Source organism: Lampris incognitus, chromosome 15, assembly GCF_029633865.1.
Source record: "Lampris incognitus isolate fLamInc1 chromosome 15, fLamInc1.hap2, whole genome shotgun sequence".
Lineage (NCBI taxonomy): Eukaryota > Metazoa > Chordata > Actinopteri > Lampriformes > Lampridae > Lampris > Lampris incognitus.
In genome coordinates, this window is record NC_079225.1 from 32015473 (window position 1) to 32036020 (window position 20548).

A 20548-nucleotide genomic window follows, 5' to 3' on the forward strand; every position below is an offset into this window, starting at 1 on the left:
CCCTGAATATTCTCATTAATTCGTTGTCGCTGACCAAATAAGTTGGGTAAACATTCTGAGTTGTGTCTCTACAGGTCACAGGCGGCTGCTGTCTTTTCCTGGCCGGGAAAAGTGGAGGAAACCCCAAAGGAAGTGTAAAGACATCATCAAAACAGCCCGTAGCTTACTAAATGATGTGCAGTTTGCCCAGTTTGGAGATGACCCGAAGGTACACTTGCTCTCCCTTGGCATTATCAGACATTTTGTCCTTCCTTTCATTATGGCTAATACTTTTCAGAATTCAGGAATCAGGAACATTAATTTGTCATTTCATTTCATATACATGAAATGAAAGGAAATATCGTTTCCCTCAGCTCACAGCAGTGCAACACAAAGACAAAAACATCATATCCAAAACCTACAGGAACACACATATCCAAACTACAAGAAAAAAAAATCTACAAAAAATACATATCCAACATTAAAAAAAAAAATCACTGTTCAAGAGAGCGAGCGCCAGCCAGGGTGACTGTCGCAACTGCGGGTCTGCATGCTGCATAGGCTTGCAATTAGCTTGAATTCCACCCAGTGCACACCCAGTGGTGTGATTATTTTAATCACACCAGTGATATATGGTCTTGTACTATACCTATAAGTTTTGATGTTATGCTGCAGGATTTTGCCTTGAATGTTTGAATATCCCCTGCATCAAATGTGTTTCTGCACTGACCAAGTGATAAAAATACTCCTAAGGGTGGTACTAAGTACATGCAGGATGCAGTGGTCATCTTAAATGCCTCTCATATGCAGACTATTTTGATATGTTTTAAGTTTCCCTTGCACATCATGTGAGATCCTGGTGTCCCTCTACCTTGAGTGCTGTTGTCAATATGTCCCTCTACCAATGGCAGCAGGAGACATTTTACACACACACATACACACACACACGCATATATATACCAAGATTGATTTTAATATATTTGTTGTGTAGAATTGGAGGAAAATAGAATTAACTATGTTCCAGTCTGTCACAGAGGTCAGGCTTCACAGTTTGTTGATTTATTTGTTATTCTATTGACAGGAGGAGGTGATGGTGTTGGAGAGGATCTTACTTCAGACTATCAAGTTTGACCTGCAGGTGGAGCACCCCTACATGTTTTTGCTGCGTTATGTCAAGCACTCAAAGGTGCAGTAGCAATGTTGTAGCATCAAAATCAACACATCGGGATCGATGACCATTTTGGAAATTGATAGTGTGTCTTTTTTTCTCTTTCAAATTAAATGATTTATTTTGTTTTAAGGTGAGAAAAATAAAGTTTGTAAGTGCTACAGATGGCATGGACCTTGTCAATGACAGGTAAGCAGCAGGCACCAGAGCACATACTTGAACCCTCACTCCCACTCCTGGTCGCACACAGTCACACTTACCCCGTTCATTACAACTGACACTTCCTGAAGTGCACTATGTTTTGTAGGGGACTCCATTATGCCTTTACTCATCAGTTACTGCATGCCAGTCAGACAAATGTTTCATTCAAGACTTTGCTTTGCTTGAATGACGATGTTTATACTGTTAGCACATGCTTAATATCTTAGTCCAAACTTTGTTTTTCTTTTAACAGGTATTTCCCGAAAGTCATTGCCTATGTTATACATCATTTTTTGAGTCCATAAATAATTTTAAAAGATAACTGAAAGTTTTTTTTTATCCCTTTTTAAAGCGTGAGTAACAATCTCTCAGCATGTCATTAAAAAAGATGTAAGAATTTCAGTAGAATAGAGTCTTTTCATTTCCATATTTGAGCCAGAAAAAAATATTTCTGGCTCTGACAGCAGGCAAAGTACCCAACTAACAATGAGTTGACCTTTACTATACTGCCTGTGTCCCTTTTCTTCTCCCAGCCTGTGCACCATGCTGTCCCTACAGTGGGAGCCAGAGATCATAGCTGTGGCTGTCATGTACCTGGCTGGGCGTCTCTGTAAGTTTGACATCCAAGAGTGGACTGCCAAGCAGTCATCCCGTCGCTGGTGGGAGCAATTTGTCCAAGATGTTCCAGTTGAGCTGCTTGAAGGTATTGAAGATACTTTATTGACAGTGTAAATACATACCATGAAATTCATTCTCTGCTTTAAGCCATCCTCTATACAAACACTAGAAACAGTGGGCAGCCGTGTACACTAGGGCAGCCATAGTGCGGCACCTGGGGGCCAACTCCAGCTTCTTTGTCATTGGCTTGGTCAGGGGCGCAGGCAGGAGTAATAAGCTTAACATGCATGTGTTTCTATGGTGGGAGGAAACCAGAGCACCCATGAGGAAACCCACGCAGACACAGGGAGAACACGCAAGCCCACACAGAAAGGCACATCCAGGACCTTCTTGCTGTGAGGCAACAACACTAACCAGTGGTCCACTGTGCTTCCCCATTTTCATTTTCATTACACTCTTACAGAAGTGGGCCGTGCATTCCAGTCCTGGTCCTTTTAATAATTTTGTGTTTACTCGTGTTGTCCAAAATCTTAAATCATTCAGTGGAATTGGCACTAATAGATGAATTTAGGAAGGGGGCAAATACTTTGTCACGGCTTTGTACATTATCTGCTTTTCTTACAGTTATAGTCCAGGGCAAACAAATAACACTTCTATTTCAAACTACTGTTGTTGTTTATTGTTAATGTGATATGCCTGCAGGTTTTCATGTGTTTGTGTGTGTGCGTGCGTGCATGTTTGTGTGCATGTGAGCAAGTTGCCTAAATAGGTTTACAGGGTTTAAAAGCTCCCAGATTTCACCCTGTTAAAATTCACAAGTTTTATCTTGTTGAATTTTTCCCCCACTGTACTTAAAATGTTGTTGCACTTGTATAATATTTATTTGCAGAGTCGCTGCTCATCTTTCGGCGCAGGTTGAAAACTCACCTCTTTAAGAACTACTACCCTGCTACTTGTTCTTAGTACTTATTGTATTCACTCATTTAAAAAAAAAGATCGCTTTCTTGCACTTGTACTTTAGCACTGGTTTTGCTCTTAGATGCTTGTTTAGATGCACTTATGACCTCTGATGACTAGTAGTTCTCCTGATTTCCTACGTTAAATGCACTTATTGTAAGTCGCTTTGGATAAAAGTGTCAGTTAAATGACTGTAATGTAATATTGTGGAACTAAAGTATAAATAATTTAGGATGATAAACCTGTTTGTGTACAAAATGTTTTAAAACCACACGTATGTATGTGCTTAAGCTTATGTTTAAACGTTGGGGAATTTTTTTGAAACGGAACAAGATATTGATCAAAATAAGTGAAAACCTGATTTCTTTAACTGCTTTGTTTGGAAAGGTCATCTCTTAAGTTGAGAGCCCACAGCTTAGTTATCAAGCCCATAGTGCATTAGCCAATAATGTGACAATTGTGCAATGTATTGATTGTTTAAAAAATGATATCCTTGTTGATTTATTTATTTACATTCACATGTACTGTGGTGTGGTGTGGTTTTTTAATTTAGAAGACTTGTGTTTCTGTCTCCCAGACATCTGCCATCAGATCCTGGATCTTTACTCCCAGGGCAACAAGCCATTCCTCAGCAGATGCAGGAGCAGGAGAGGGGCTGCTGCACCTCAACCCCCTGCTCCCATTAGCCCCCCAGAGCCAACCTCAGAGCTCCAACCCTCCTCCCCCTCCACCAAAGAAGACCTCACCAGAAGGTGGCAGCCTGCCCGCCCACTCAAACGCCCATATGTGAGTACATAACAGCTCAAAAAGCAGCAGATGTAGTTGCGGGGGTTTGCCTTTAAATTAGATTATACACGTGCTGATTTAGTAATTTTTTTCTTTCTTTTTTTTTATTTCACACAAAACGTGTGAGCTGCTTTGATTAAAATGGGATTCATTCACTGTCCCCCCTCTTTCAGGGATCCCCAAAAGATGAACCAAAGGCTCCAGGTGAGTTCCCCCCCCCCCCATTGTCATAAGACTGAGGTTGAAGATCAGAGTTGAAGATGCTAAGATCTTCATTGGGAGTGACGAAGAAGGACAGGATTAGGAATGATTTTATTAGCAGGACAGCTCAGGTTGGACGGTTTGGAGACAAAGCAGGAGGCAAGATTGAGATGGCTTGGACATGTGTGGAGGAGAGATGCTGGGTATATTGGGAGAAGGACGCTGAATATGGAGCTACCAGGAAAAGAGGAAGGCCCAAGAGGAGGTTTATGGATGTCGTGAGGGAGGGCATGCAGGTGGCTGGTGTGAGAGGAAGATGCAGAGGACAGGAAGAAATGGAAATGGATGATCCGCTGTGGCGACCCCTAACGGGAGCAGCCAAAAGTAGTGGTAGTAGTAGATAAGGCTGAGGTTGTATTTCAATAAATGTTCTCTTGAAAACTTGATAAGAACAAACAAACAATTTGGTATCATATGGACACATTACAACTAACAACTTGTTCCTATTTAGACCAATCGCTTTCCACCATATTTTATGTATACTTTAATGTGTTTAAACTACAGCCATGTTTGTGTATGCACACTGTGGTAAAGCATTTCTTGTATCATTGAGTTATGTTTCTGAACCACAGAACAAGTTGGCTCAAAGATTCCCCGGCTGGAGAGTCCGATGCCGCCTCTGCCAACATCACAACCACCCCCTGGTGAGTCTCTTACCTGTCTGCTTCAATCTTCTTCTTTAAAGGGGAACATACTGTAATGGCATTTTCTTGACACCCTGCTGCCTCTGTGCGCGAGACTGGATAGATTGTTACTAAGGGCCCAGTGCACCCTGCCTGGGCCTGCTGCTGGGAGCAACAGGCATCCCTAAGTCTTTAGCCCTCTGAGTCTGGTTACATAATCAGAAACCTGTCTAGCCAATACATTTCTCAACACATGTACACTCGTGGCTTCTATCAGATCAATCTGATTATTCTGTGAGCCTGCTAATGAGACCCCCTGTGTAGCTAAAGGTCTGGTACTTGCTGTAGCTGCACATAAACTGTCTGGGATTAGTAAACATACTGCCATACACAGGTGAATGAGGCATTCATTGCTTTTGGTGCTTTTTTTTTTTAATTATTGTGATCTGCTAACAAGGCACACGGCTTTAAAGCCTGCATATGGTGGCTGAATAGCTATAAATGGCCTACCATGTTGTTACTTAGAAACTTAGTCACTGTATAACAACGCATTACTTAACAACGCCTAACACTTTTCTCACTGTCTGCATCTTCCTCGGGGCTAGATCGCAAGGCTCCCGCCCCTGCTCCTGCTCCTGTTCCAGCCCCACCTTCAGAGGCAGAACCAGGAAGTGAGTCAGCCCCGCCACCCCCACACGCCCCTCCACCTCATCAGCCCCCTCCACTCCCCCACCGTCCACCTCCACCACCACCCTCCAACTACCTCATGTCCACCACTAGCTCCTACATGTCCGGAGAAGGCTACCAGAATCTCCAGTCTATCATGAAGACAGAGGGGCCCTCTTACGCCCCCATTCCACCCAACTATGGACCCCCCATGCCACCCTACCACCCTCATGCCTACCCTCCACCAACCGCGCCACCCCCAGGCCCACCGCCTCCTCCTCCCTCCACCTACCCACCACCAAACTTGCCCCCAACCTACCCCCCACCAGGCTATAACCCCAGCTACCCTCCTCCGCCTCCCCCACGCATGCCACCAGGCCACGTACCTCCTCCTGGGATAGGCCTGCCTCCTGCTGGGTATCCTCCTCCACCCCCAGTTCCTCCAGGGCAGTCACAGGTACCACTGCCTCCACCCCCTGGCATGCCCATGAACCGTGGTGGGTGGATGAGATGAAATTAAAAACAGAGTGGAAGGAGCAAGGGAGAATGAGAGAAAGAGTTGAGAAAATCCAAGCAGTTTCAGAACTTCGGCTGTGCAGACCCGCAACTGGGGATCCAAAGCTCCATAATAGTCCTTACGAGTGGTACCAACAAAGGATAAGAGATTCTGTTCACCTCCAGTATGACTCTTTTTATAACAGTTGCTGGGGTTCTGTGTGAAAGTTGGCCAAAACAAACTTGGAAGAGGTTAATTAGAAAGTTTGTGTTACTGTCAGGAGACCCAGCAAATACGTGATGAGAATTTTCAGTCCCCCCCTGCCCAATTAGTAGCTGGAACTTGATACAGCACATGCATCATACTGCTGGATCTGGGGTACAGCACATACATCATACTACTGGATCTGGGATCCCATAAAAACAACTGACAACTTTTTCCCTCCTCATAAATGGGGGGAAAAAAAAGTGACCTCCCTCTTAAATTCATACCTGATTGTATTATTTTCCCTTTAGATGGGAGTGTTGCGTCCGCTGTATGAGCAGGAATTTTAGCTGTACATCGATCACCCTTTTTGATTTTGATTTTTCACAGGTCTGATTTTTGGATGCGCAACGCTCCTTTTTATTTCAAATGTTTTATTCTCTCCTGATGATATCCTTAACATTGGTTTTCCTGCAACCCCTCGTCATCATCTCATGGTCTTTGGTCCCTGGAATATGTTCAATCTCCCGGAAGGAAGGCTTACATTTTGTTCCACGTTCCCTTTTTTTTTAAGAGAAAGACACCATAACAAACTGCTGAACCTCCTTGTTCACATAAGCAAGACTGTCAGGCAAAGAAGATACTGCCCTTTAACTAAACATGTGCTGTAGTTTACTGTCATTCTTAAGCTTGTCTCTGCTTTAGCATTATGCATGTGAAAAGTATGACCATGTTAGAAAACATCCCATCTTGTGTTAGTTATCACCCAGCCCTATCACCTTCTTCCGTTTTTATTATTGCTTTAGTTTTCCTGTCTGAATTTGAATGAGTCTGCACTGCAGCCACCACACGGGAAGTTGTAGTCAGTACAACTGTGTCCAAGGTATATTTGCTGATACATTGTCCTGCTTATGGATCTCTTGTGAGGTTCTATCCATATGTGCCTTAGTCAGGCTTTTCTGTAATAGGCGATAATGTAACCTGCACCGAACTTTGCTTTTGTGTCTGAATGACACTTAGGAAAATAAATACCTTCTTTTCTTAATTTGGAGGTCTTTTGTTTGTGTATTTTCACCTGGCTTGTCAAATACATGCCTTAACTAGAGTGCACTCCGCCAGTCAGCTCTCCACCAGGCATCCACACACGGACAGAAAAAAGGGTGCGCAGCCCCCCCAAGTCGATTGAATGGGAAATATGGAACTTTTTTTTTTTTAAGGTTGTGAATCACCGCAACCAGGAGGGGTTCTTCCTCATAGTCATAACTGCACAATAACAATTTAGGCTGCTGGGTCTAGTAGTCGCGAGTTTAGCCGCAGACACACCAAACGCATAATCCCCTCCCGGTCACCTGGCGGGGAGATAATGATTCAAACAGGTTCCAGCTGCATTGATTTTATTTCTACATAGAATTGGATGGATGATGTTTTGTTTTTACTTTAAGACTGGTTTGTTTTGTAGATGTAAGAATTTGTGTGCTTTTATTTTCAGGCAGGGTGGCGCAGTGGTTGGCACAGTCGCCTCACAGCAAGAAGGTCCTGGGTTCGAACCCCGGAGTTGTCCAACCTAGGGGGTCATCCCAGGTCGTCCTCTGTGTGGAATTGGCATGTTCTCCCCGTGTCCGTGTGGGTTTCCTCCGGGTGCTCCGGTTTCCTCCCACAGTCCAAAGGCATGTAGGTCAGGTGAATCGGCCATACTAAATTGTCCCGAGGTGTGAATGTGTGGGCCCTGTGATGAACTGGCGGGTGTCTCCCTGCCTGCTGCCCAATGACTGCTGGGACAGGCTCCAGCATCCCGCGACCCAAATTCAGATAAGCGGCTTGGATAATGGATGGATGGATATTTTCAGGCACTAACTTAAGCTCAGTTGATCAAAGCAGCATGCTGTTTAAATGGGTTCCACTGACCAGTCCTAAAACAACACAGTAAAGTATCATTAAAGAACTGTTTATTTTCTGCTAAATTGTTTTCTTTCTAAAAGTGCCCTATTTCATGTTTTTGTTTCTCTGTCTACCAATAATATCCATCTGATAACAGTAAATTTCATGAAAAGAAGTTAGTCATGCCAGTTACTACATGAATTGACGGTTACACTGTAGAGTCTGGGACTCTTGTGGTTAAGCACATATGCAGAAAAAAAAACTTTATATATAAGTTTAAAAAACCAGGTTCCAAATCAAAACACCATGCAGAAAAAAATGTGGCACATCTCAAATCAAATGCCATAGAAAATATTCAAAATTGTATCATGGCTTCAATTCTGTTCCTATTAAAAAGGACACTTGCAAAATCCCACACTTTGAATATTCTTTTTTTTTGTGTGTGTACGTCATTACTTGAGAGAGCATGGGTGCACAGACAGCAGCCTAAAAAAAACAAAACTGGGAGAGTCTCACCTGGCGGTCACCAGGCGAACCACTTTTTCCAAGTAAACAAAAGGGACGGCCCAGTTACTGAGTCCTGCCGACTGTGTAAAACCTGGCTACAGTTCATCTGATTGACAGTGCTCGTTCACTCTGACATCAAGGAATACTCGTTTAAATCATTTGTATTTGCAGAAAACATCTAAGGGAAGACTTATTTCACATCCTAACAAGGGGGGGGGGGTGCAGCTTTCATAAACATGCACTGCTGGAGCACACCTGCTGGATCCGCAAGGACAGGGCATAATTCCCGGAAAACATGACCGTCTCCATTCGTTGCAATGTCTGGACAATTAAAATAATTAAAGGAAGTTAAAAAAAAAAACTGTACTCACAGCAATCTTATAATGCCTGCCACAAATTAAACTTGTGTAAACCAGGCAAAAGAATTTAGCCCTTGGCCTTGGGAGTTTCATTAAACAATGAGACAAGGCCTGTTGTGGAGGCAGCAAATGTCTTCAGCAGTCTTAAGCTGTTCTGAAACCAGGATTCAACAGAGAAAAAAGAGAATTCACAAACAAACATGATGGATTCAAGAGAGCAATTCAGTCTTCACACTCATGCCGGCTCTCACACACACAAACCCACACACATGCATGCACGCACACGCGCACACACACAGTCACAGGGCAAAGGTAAAGCTGTAGCCCCCTCAACCTGAGAACATGATTGTCGAGCATGCACACAGCATACAATTTCAGTTATTTTCACAATTCAAAATAAGGAAACTATCCGTCTACCTATTCTTTGACTCTTGCCGAGATGGTCTGATTGAGAATGGCCTTGATACATTTTCAGAGGATGCAGAGGAAAGGAATCTTAGAAATTTTTGATTTAAAAAAAAATACAATAATAATAAACTGATGAACTGCATTACTAAAATAAAACCTTGTTTAAGGTTTGGTTGTGTAAGCCTTTCAAACTAAATACTTGATCGCATGGCCACACTAGAATAAAAAATAGATAAAAGTAAAGTCAACGATAACAACATAGTAGTGCTATGGTTTTATACATAATATACACAAGTTAACAGTTATCTCTAGACTGTAGTATTAATAGACTTGTCTTATGAGCAAAAGGCGCTAGGTCACAGTGGGTGTCACTTAGTTAACACTTTAAATTGCTAATGCTTATTATATTCATTGACCACTAAGGGGCGAGACAGGTGACAGAGAAGCTAAGGTCTCTATAGGAGGTACTATCAAACTTTATCTGAAGTTACCACCACGATGTTACCTTAACAGAAAAGCAACATGTCCAGAGAGTTCTGCACCAACAACTTTAAGCTTCTGTGCTCGAAACCATATGAGTGGCACAGGCGCAAAAGGACTATATTTGTCGTGTACTTATTTGTAGCTTAAATTTTCACAGATTTATCACAAGCCTAGAATATAGCCTACTGAAAAGAAAGACATCATTCTGTGGCATTTAACCCCGGAATCGATGGAAAGAAAAAATGGCATGTCCGTGAAGCTAGCTGCCAGTTGTCAATGCTTTGTGAGCTCTAAAGGAAACGTATTGTCCGTGCAGAGGGGTGTCATCACGTCCGATGTGCAGGCTTGCTGTGGGAACGCTGGGTACTGTAGGCAGTGGGGAAACGTGGCATGATGGGTAGTGTAGGCAGTAACAAGAGGCTGTTTCAGGTGAGTGAAGGTAGATCCTGCTTTTTTTCTTGGCTTCTCTCTCTCTCTCTCTCTCTCTCTCTCTCTCTCTCTCTCTCTCTCTCTCTCTCTCTCCGGTTGCCGTGCTACAGAGGCCCTTTGAACTGATTCCCGGAGAGGTGCTGTCTGATGGATGGCTTTGATCCTGCCGCATCGCCCAGCTTTCTCCACACCACCTGCACACATGAACAGGAATGATGATGATGAATGGGGAGGGGGGTTGAGATGGGAGCAACAGCACAGTGAGAGAAGGGTGGTGAGAGAGAAAAAGAGAAGACCGGTTGAGTTAAAGAGAAAGACAGAGGTAGAGAGAGAGCGAGAGCATGAGAGAGAGCGAGAGAGACGGAGACCTAAATAGTAAGGCTGGAGGGAAGGAAAAAAAAGACTTTCTTCTTCAAGTCGGAAAACTTCAAACACTCCCACTTTAAGCTAGTGCACCACACCATGGCTGAGCTATCTCTGTCCTCCGTCTCTGGGAGGCTGCCTGACTGCAGTCCCCGCTGCTAAGATCTCTGCTGCAAGAGAGGCCCCAGGAGGCCCCAGTGATATTACAGAGGCACTATTGTAGAGCTCCCAAGATTCCTGGCCTGTCACATACCTCTACTAGGCCCAAATAGCCCAGCTCGCTCTCTCTAATCAGAAAACCTTTTTATCCAGGACAGGGTCTTTCAGCATGCACAGAGATGATGGAGGCAGACCAGGTGGGGTGGAGTGGGGTAGGCTAGGATGGGATGGGGCAGAGGAGGGAAAGAATGGAGAGGCGAGACAGAGAGGGGGTCAGGTGGGGTGGGTAGGGGGTGTTGGAGGGGTGCTCTTTTCCCTGCCACTCTGGTTTAATTGCTCTGACAGCTCAACTACCAGCCTCTTCTTAAGGCCTCCAATTAGAGCTTGCTCCATGGAAAGCAATGGGAGTGTGGGTGCTGGGAGTGAGGGGGAAGGGCACAGAGAAAGAAAGAGAGAGAGAGCAAAAGAGAGCGAGAGAGAAAGAGATGGAAGGAGCACTGTGTTCATGACACTGCTGCGAGTCTTGCTCCATACCAAATGAGGCTTCCTCATTAGCAACAGCCACTCAAATCCTAACCTGATTTGCACCCAGAGTAAGGGTAGAAAGAGTTAAAAAAAAAACTACATTATGCGAAGACTAGGTAGGCCTTGCACAGAGATCATGGTTATTATTCTGGAAGATTTAAGGAGTAAATGTATGTCACTGCAATGTATATCAGTAGCAGATGGAAGGAGCACTGTGTTCAGGACACTGCTGCGAGTCTTGCTCCATACCAAATGAGGCTTCCTCATTAGCAAAAGCCACTCAAATCCTAACCTGATTTGCACCCAGAGTAAGGGTAGAAAGAGTTAAAAAAAAAAACAACTACGTTATGCGAAGACTAGGTAGGCCTTGCACAGAGACCATGGTTATTATTCTGGAAGATTTAAGGAGTAAATGTATGTCACTGCAATGTATATCAGTTGCATTTGAAATCAACATAGGCTATTTTTTTTAACAACAGAGGGCATTAAAAAAAAAAGAGTACGGGCACATCAAGGTGGATGATGAGTGCTGTATACCCACGTTGCACATCTCCCGAACAATGGCCTTCTCCTTCTCACTGAGATCCTCTTCATAGTCCTCTGGAACCTGTTTATCCAAGTTCTCATGGACCTCCAGCACCTGGTGGTAGAGAGAAGCATGAGGGACTGTGCGTGCATCATATTTCAAGAATGAGAGGCGGTTGGAGTCCAACTGCCAAATTAACTTGGGCTGTGTTTACATCTAACATGTTTTGTGTGGTTTAAAGGAACTCTGGTGCGTTAGCCAGTTTAGTCGGGTTCATTTAGGCCGGTGTGAGTGATGTCATGCAAACCCTGGTGTTTGTCTGTGGTGTGAACTCAGGAAATCCTGCAAAACAAATTGCGGGATTTTCTGAAAATGAGGACTTCCATCTCATCGTCTGTCCACATTTGCTCTCTTATTTGCAAATCGTTGTTGTGATTCCATGGCTGATGGTCTGAATGACCAAAACATCACATCCTTTTTTAATTGGACAGTCATGATAAAGTATACGTTTCCATAGGGCTAGGGAGTCGTGCTTCACCTCTCATTAACAAGTTTGCCCTCAACTCATTTTGTAACATTAAACAAAACGCAAACACTTAAAATCATCCATCCATCCATTATCCAAGCCGCTTATCCTACGTAGGGTCGTGGGATGCTGGAGCCTATCCCAGCAGTCACTGGGCAGCAGGCGGGGAGACACCCTGGACAGGTCGCCAGTCCATCACAGGGCCCACACACACACACACCTAGGGACAATTTAGTATGGCCGATTCACCTGACCTACATGTCTTTGGACTGTGGGAGGAAACCGGAGCACCTGGAGGAAACCCACACATATACGGGGAGAACATGCAAACTCCACACAGTAGACAACCTGGGATGACTCCCAAGGTTGGACAACCCCGGGGTTCGAACCCAGCACCTTTTTGCTGTGAGGCGACCACGCTAACCACTGTGTCACTGTGCTGCCTTAGCAAATCGAAGCAGTCATTTTGCACCTGTCCTGGGTTCCTGCAGTACATTACAGAAAACATTACCACCAACGGTCATCAAAACTGGCCAATGAATGAAACGAGTTACTGGTTAGTCCATTTGACTTTGGTTCATTTGCAAAAAACACAATGTGAACCCTCAGTGGACCAAATGCAAAATTAATCAAAGCAGCTTTTTCACCCATTGGCTTAGACCAAAGAACCATACTACAGGTGAGAACACAGCTTTGGTTAACTCCAGAGAGGGACTCAGTCACATCTACAGGGACAGCTGGTACTAGAAAACCGTCCCCGTAAAACACAATCTGGCATTATTTCATTTATTTATTGTTCTTTTTTTTTGGGGGGGGGGTAGTAGCAGTAGTGCATGCAGTAAAAATTGTGACTTTGTTTCCCTTTATCCCTGCAAAACTGCATCCCATGTATCAATTACATATAAACTGTTCAAGTTATAGTGACACAAGTGGTATAGCCGGTGATTGCTTTTAACTTGAGGGACGGTAAACTATGTTAATCATGATTTTGTCCACCCCCCCACCCCCCATTTCAGATCCAACCCCACCTCCCCCTCCCCTCAGGTCAGACCTTCATGGCATGCACCACAGCCTCAGGCTTCTGGACGCAGGACAGGTAGCCCGTGGCCGGAGAGGACTCGCTGGTCGGAAGACGCCCTGTACCCTGGGAGGAGAGAGAGATCATAAGTACCAGCTGTCGCAGGGCATTTCTGAGGTTTTGTCGACAGCATTGCTAAGTCGTCTGCGAGGAAACGATATTTTGGAGGGCAGCAGGGATGGACTAATCTACAACAGTGTCACTACACGGTGTATGCCTTGTCCCACTAAGCATTGCCTTTTGCTGCAAAGATTTACCTTCATCCTATGGTAGCTCGTACATACATCTGTTTGTTGTGAAGAGAAAACAGAGATGCCGTGGCATTTTGGACAAAACAATGTGTTTGCAAGACACACAGCAATGAGGTAATCTGATTGTGGCTATGTATCCCGTCTGTGTGCCGTAAATATTTTCATCAGATTTCACAGGGAATCCAAGCAATTCAAATTGGTACATAGAAATATACAACCTTCTAACTAATGAGCTCATTTGCTTATGTTGCTCATATAAAGGCACCAACATTACATTGTGACTGATTGATAATCAGTGAAAAAAATCCTTGTAGCAGCTCTAATGATGAAAATTTGACACATAATGATGATCCAAAGTTATTGGGGCTTTGCTGTAGTCACCAAACCTGATGCAGGGTGAGTATAGCCCACCATTGTCAAACACCTCATATGTGAAATGCACCAAATAAACATCCCGATCATCGTCTTAAACAACTTAATGAATTTAGGCGATTTCTCACTCAGCTGTAGTCCAAACCATAGCAGATATGGCACAGAGAGAGAGAGAGAGATTTAGACCTCACAATTGAGAGCACTGAGCCCCCCCCACCCCCCCACACGCACAGAGTTTTCCGTTTTCCATTGAAGCCCATTCGTGGTACAAGGCTCATGCAAACACATCTAACAAAGATAGATAAACCACTACATCCTTGTCCTTGGGGGTCCAGTTCCAACACAGCACAAAACAGAAAAAAGGGTGGGCCGACAAATTGTCCAAAAAAAGGGTGGGCAGACAAATCGTCAAATTTCTAACTACAGCAAATGATCTCAGAATGCTGTCTCCTCCATCTAATCTCCAGACATCCCTTTCCCCTCAATTATGCTTTTTTTCTTTTCTTTTTTTTTAATGTGTTCACAATGTATTCAGCTCTCAGCCAGGCCGGCTACCTGCATTAGTGATTTAACCTGGTATGATGGGAGCAGCCAGCCAGTGAGTGGACCAGGAGGGGCATCTGACTCATCCCCACCTCCCCCCTGGTTAGTTCCAGACAGTGGCTCTCTGTTGGTAGGGACACAGAGAGCTGAAGACACACACCCACCCACCCCACACACACACACACACACACACACACACACACACACACACACACACACACACACACACACACACACTATGTCACTATACTTGTGGGGACCCCTCATTGACTACATTCATTCCCTAGCCCTTAACCATCATAACTACATGCCTAACATTAACCCATAGCCTAATCTTAACCCTAAACCCAAGCCCTAACCCTAAAATAGACCCTTTTCTTCATGGGGGACCCATAAAATGTCTCCATAAGGTAGGTGGTTTCAGGTTTTTCTATCCTAATGGGGACCAATTGTCTCCATTAGGATAGAAAAACCTAACACACACACACACACACACACACACACACACACACACACACATACACACACACACACACAATAGCTTCATTCACTAGGACCTGGCATCACAGCCCTGCATTAGACACGGCTCCATGGCTCTGTTAGGCAGGGTTCACTACTCCGCTCACTGGCGATGCATTTATCCGCTTCCTCCACGTCTGAGTGCCAGCCCGAGCTCACCTTCAACCAGATATGGTGGTGCTAAAACAATAGTCCCGATTATAAAACACACAAGCGAGACATTTTACTAACCTGAGCAGACACGACTGGCCCCGAACTGAGCTGAGGATTTCTCTTTCCTCCAGCGTTCTTGTTAAATAGGGACAAAGTGCCCACCGGCAACAGTGCGTCTTTTGTTCGTGTGAAAGATACTGAAGGGAGGTTTCGAACAGTTGGATGTGCTGTTTCTCATACAGCTCATCTACGGGGAACTTGAGAATACAAGTGAGATTATGTAAATTGCCTCCGCTCCTGTTTGATGCTGTGCTCCGTGGGTTAAAGCTACGGTCTGAAATGTGTAAACACTCTTGCAAGTGCCTGTGCAAGTGTTTTTTTGTGTCCCCCCCCCCCCCCCCCCCCGAGTTTGTTCTGGAAAAGCCGACGCTGTGTAGTAAAGAAAATTATTTGAACAGTGCAGAGACACAGCGAGCCCCAGGCCATGTTTACTACGTATACGGATGTGCGGTCAGGGACGGAGTCCCTGCATAAACGGGCTTGATTTAGCCGTTGTGGGACGGGGAGGATAGCGAACCCTGTCAGAGTCGATGGTTTGTAGTTTTAGCACGCAGGATGAGAGCGGACTGTTTCGAGTGTTTGTGAGAACCATGCAGGCCGGCTGCTCGCTTACTTTATCTTTCTTTCTGTTCTCGGTTTGACATGCAAACAAACAGCAGCTCATACACACGCACATACACATGAACTGAATATAAAGAATGGGTAGGCAGATGGTGATGGGTAGACACTATCGTATTAATGAATACAGCACAATCACGCACATGTGCACTGGCACATACAACACGCGTATAACAGAAAACTGCAGCGTTGCCCCAACGTCTTCCATCTTCTCTTTCTGTCCTTCGATGTGGCAACACGAGTTTTGTCAACGCATAGAAGGACTCGGGCCACACCGAGGAGCAGCCGGTGAGTCACCACGAAGCTCATCTTGAGCAGGTTCCCGTGGAGATGCCATGGCAACCAGGCCAAAATAAGACCAGGAAGTGAATCACTTTTTAATCACCCTGAAAGATTCATCAAAGCAGCTAAAGAGAGTTACTGTCTGTCTCACACAGCATCCGTAATGTGTCTGTCCATCAAAATATGATTTCGCGGCATAAGCCAGTCCACTGTCCGACAATTATGTATTGTGAGCAGGTTGCATTTGTGAGCTGTACCCGTAACATCAGTGACCGAGCTATTTTTGGGTCCTTCAGATGAACACTAATTCATCAGAAGAGATGGTCCACTTTCTGTCCTCTGGCTGACAAGCTGCAGGTGAATTCAACGTCAATGATAGTCAAAGATAGTCAAATCACATAACGTAAAGACATCCTTTTTTTTTCTTTTTTCTTTTTGGAATTTTTCCCTCCTTTTTTTCTCCCCAATTGTACCCAGCCAATTACCCTACTCTTCAGAACTGTCCCGGTAGCTGCTCCACCCCCTCTGCCAATCCGGGGAGGGCTGCAGACTACCACGTGCCTCCTCCGATACACGTGGAGTCGCCAGCCGCTTCTTTTCACCTGACAGTGAGGCGTTTCGCCAGGGGGACATAGCACGTGGGAGGATCACGCTATTCCCCCCAGTTCCTCCCCCTCCCCCACCGAATGGGCACCCCGACCAACCAGAGGCGGCGCTAGTGCAGCGACCAGGACACACACCCACATCCGGCTTCCCATCCGCAGACACAGCCAATTGTGTCTGTAGGGATGCCTGGCCGAGCTGGAGGTACCACGGGGATTTGATCCGGCGATCCCCGTGTTGGTAGGCAATAGAATAGGCTGCTATGCTACCCAGACGCCCCAACATTAAGACACCCCTAAGTGCAAATATGTCTGTATAAAGGTAAATAAAACCTTAACGCTTTGCAGAAAGTTTGCTTTCTACTATCTAGCAAATCATATGCCCGAGTTTGAGAAATTCTAGAAATCTGGCAAGACACAAAAAAGAGCAATGAGGATGTCCAGATGCCGTGGCGAACTATTCCGTTGTCTAACAACACGAGGTGTGAGCCTCCCACGCGCTACGTCCCCCTGGCGAAACTCCTCACTGTCAAGTGAAAAGAAGCGGTTGGCGACTCCACGTGTATCGGAGGAGGCATGTGGTAGTCTGCAACCCTTCCCGGATTGGCAGAAAGGGGGGGAGCAGCGACCGGGACGGCTCAGAAGAGTGGGGTAACTGGCCAAGTAAAATTGGAAGAAAAGTGGGGGGAAATCCAAAAAAAAAAAAGAAGAGCAATGATCCAAATTGAAGTGTTAGCCTACTGCTTATATATGGAATAATTTCATTGGAACAATTACGTTCCCGTCGTTCGGCCTCCGGATGGATTCTCCTGCTGCCGACATCTTTACATTTATTCCAACTTCTTGTCGCAGAGCCAAGGTGTACAACACAGGTCGATACCATAACCTTGTTACAAATGTGAGCGGTGCTGCAAAAATGGAGCAGGTGCCAGCCGAGAAGTGTCAAGATAACTTGCTGTTAACCTTCCTCCTCGATGAAGACACCTCTGGGGGGGTCACGGTTCATGGTCCACATGGGACAGTGAGGAGGAGGAGGGGAGTTTGACCCGTGCGGTCAAGTTGCTCACGTCGAGGTCAGGAGGCAGTAAACCGGGGCCCTTACAGTGTGCCTGTGATTAAAACTGTGTATTGATTTTTTTTCTTTTTCTTTTTTTTCATTTTTACGGAGGAGAGGAGATGGTCCTCTGAGTAGTGGTATAACCCGGCGCTGGCCTTCTTTAAGCAGTCAGAAAACAATTACCCAGCCTCTCCTCTCCAGACACTGGCAGGGTCAGGGGTGGCGGCGGATTGGAGAGGATAATTACTTTCATAGTGGGATTCAGTTCAAACAGGCTCCGGGGGAATGAAGGGGAGATGAGAGGGCCCGGAGAGGAGGTTAAGCTGGGAGGAAGAGGAGGGACGGCTCACTGCTTTCCATTTTCTCTCCTTGTCGCCCTGTCCTAATTCTTCTTTCCACTTTTTCTTTCCTCTTTCAGTCCCCATCCCTTCCTACCATCCATCTTCCTACCGTCCGTGTTTGCCCCCTTTCTTTCCCCACGCCGTCTTCCTCCCATCTCACTCCCCTACTTCCTCCCTCTCTTTCTGCCTGCGCGTATGTTTTGCTTCCTGCAGTGTGCGGGAGAGATGGAGAGCCCAGTGCCCCGTGGAGGTTTAATTGGAGAGTTAGACGGAAAGTGAATTAGAGCCGGCTTGACTTGACTCCACTTTAGAAGGACTAGAAGGAGGCACAACCGGGCCCACCTCAATCCCAGCTGCTGTTTTGTGTGTGTTTGAGGTTATCAGGAACCGGGAACATTTATTTGTCATTTCATTCCATGCACCTGCGCACATGAAATGGAAGGAAATATCGTTTCCCCATCCATCCGTTATCCAAACCGCTCATCCTTACTCAGGGTCGTGGGAAACATATATCCAAAAAACAAAAAAAAACTACAAAAACACATATATCCAACATATATATATTAAAAAAAATTCACTGAGCAAACACCAGGATGACTGTCAGAACTGCCGGTCTGCATGGGCTAGCAGTTAGCTTAGCCTGCCCCACTCCCGCGTCCTATCAGACCACCCTCGGTGTTTCCTCCTCAGGCACAGCTCCAGGAAGGGGCCACGATCTCAGGGCCCGCCGGACGCAGCAGACCAGGCTCCCCCAGCTGATCCAATGCCAGCTCTCACAGCCAGACACCTTTGATACACCTCCCTGCACTCCACTGACGACACCAAAAACACAGTCAACGCTAGGCGAGGCCGCCGCCAGACCACCCTTGGTGTTATCGGAACTTCCGGTCTGCATGGGCTGGCAGTTAGCTTAGCCTGCCCCACTTCCACCATGTCCTTTCATTTTGTGTTTCCTTTTTGGGCACAGCTCCAGGCAGGGCCATGGTCCCTGGGCCCACAGGACGCAGCAGACCAAGCCCCCCCAAACGATCCAGCGCCATCTCTCCCAGCCATTAAACAAAGACACAAACTTAGACACAAATTTAGACTTATGCGCGTGAAGGCCCGAGTGCCTTGCCTGTATCTGTCAGCAATGCCTGTGCGAGGGGTCACTCTGTTCATTTTGCCCGTGCAAATGTGCACGTGTTGGTATTTGTGAGCTTGCATGCATAGGTGTGTATCAGTGTCTATTTCTGTGAGTGTATGTGTGTGTGCTTGCCTGCTGGGTACTGACCATGTGCATGGCGTCCTGGCGCTGGGGCAGAGAAGAAAGCTGGGACTCTGAGTGGTAGAGGGTCATTCCTTTCCTCAGGGCACGCAGGTCACCTGGGTTGCACTGCTGGTAACGCACATATACACCGAAACACACACAGTCACACAGATAAAGACACACACCGACACAATTTGATTACATTCAGATGTTACTGCAATGTCAATTGTCAATTGAAGATAGTTTCGTATTTACTTCAGAATGCAACTCTGAACTTGAACTTTACCTCAGACACCTTATTTGTTGTAATGTTATCTGTAAATGGCATTATCGCGGACTGCACCACATCCCTTTGAGTGAGCTCTGAGTCTAATGTGGACATGGCGTTCTCAAGATTCAGTCTCATTATCAGCCAAAGGCCGTTGGCTCCTATGGGCAGCAAGTAGCCCAGCTCCTGTCTGATGGTAGAGACGCAGCAATACCACCCTTCCCTGACATTTCTCCTGTCACGCACCAGTGTTCCCTATGCGCGTGGCAAAGCATGTAAACACACGTGATGCCTCGGAGAACTCAGGCTATAAATAAACCAATGAGCTCTGTGTGTGTGTGTATATGTTTGTTTGTGAACACACAAAAGCACTGTGTCGTGTCTGCTGCCCCTGGGTATCAGCACATTAATCGTGGGTGCACAAACACATACACACACACACACACACACACACACACACAAACGGACACAAAAATAAAGCCACAATTAGTATTCCCCTCATCCACTCTCTCCTTTAATATCCCCTCGTATTATTCCTCTGGCTCAATATTCTCTCATTGTTCTTCTAACCTTTTCCTTTTCTTCCCCTGGCACTTCCTGATCTGTCCTTTAGCATCCTTGAATCTGGGTTTGTGCTAACCAACAATGATCACCATGTCCTTTCTCAGGGCTCAGTAGACTTATTTGATCACTAGCCCTTCGAGAGGAGTAACACTGATTTGCACGAGACAAAGTCCTGTAAATAAACATGTCGCACAACCAAAGAAATAACAACTTGGCAAACCAGTAACGGCATGAATCCTAATTGACAACTGATTGATTGAACCAGTGACTACTTTGCCCACTGTCCCCAACAGCATTGCTATCATCTATTGAGAAATAAATGTCAGTGACGAGTCCTCAACAAACTTCTAGTCCAAAACATAAGTTCACCTTGACCACTGACAGAGACTAACAGAGCTATTTGTTTGCCAGACAGCCTAGGACAGGCAGGCAGTTGGCCCCCTGATCTCGTCTTGGCTAAAGCACACAT

At 45.5% G+C, this 20548-nt stretch overlaps 1 protein-coding gene and 1 pseudogene across 3 annotated transcripts in view; one reads left to right on the forward strand and one right to left on the reverse strand.

The window, feature by feature from the left end:
• LOC130124847 (cyclin-K-like) overlaps positions 1 to 7754 on the forward strand; it is an 8733-nt pseudogene extending 979 nt beyond the window's left edge.
• A 134-nt stretch (positions 7755 to 7888) lies between these two features.
• The window catches only part of ccdc85cb (coiled-coil domain containing 85C, b), a 58693-nt gene continuing 46033 nt past the window's right edge, over positions 7889 to 20548 (reverse strand). For 2 of the 3 annotated variants that reach the window (XM_056294628.1, XM_056294627.1), the window contains 4 exons: positions 19272 to 19376; positions 13174 to 13266; positions 11612 to 11710; positions 7889 to 10217 (listed from right to left, as the gene is read on the reverse strand). In XM_056294628.1, the coding sequence (XP_056150603.1) occupies positions 10128 to 10217; positions 11612 to 11710; positions 13174 to 13266; positions 19272 to 19376 (387 nt within the window). In that variant the 3' untranslated portion in view covers positions 7889 to 10127. The remainder of the gene's footprint in view (positions 10218 to 11611; positions 11711 to 13173; positions 13267 to 19271; positions 19377 to 20548) is intronic. The other variant, XM_056294629.1, reaches the window with a different exon arrangement.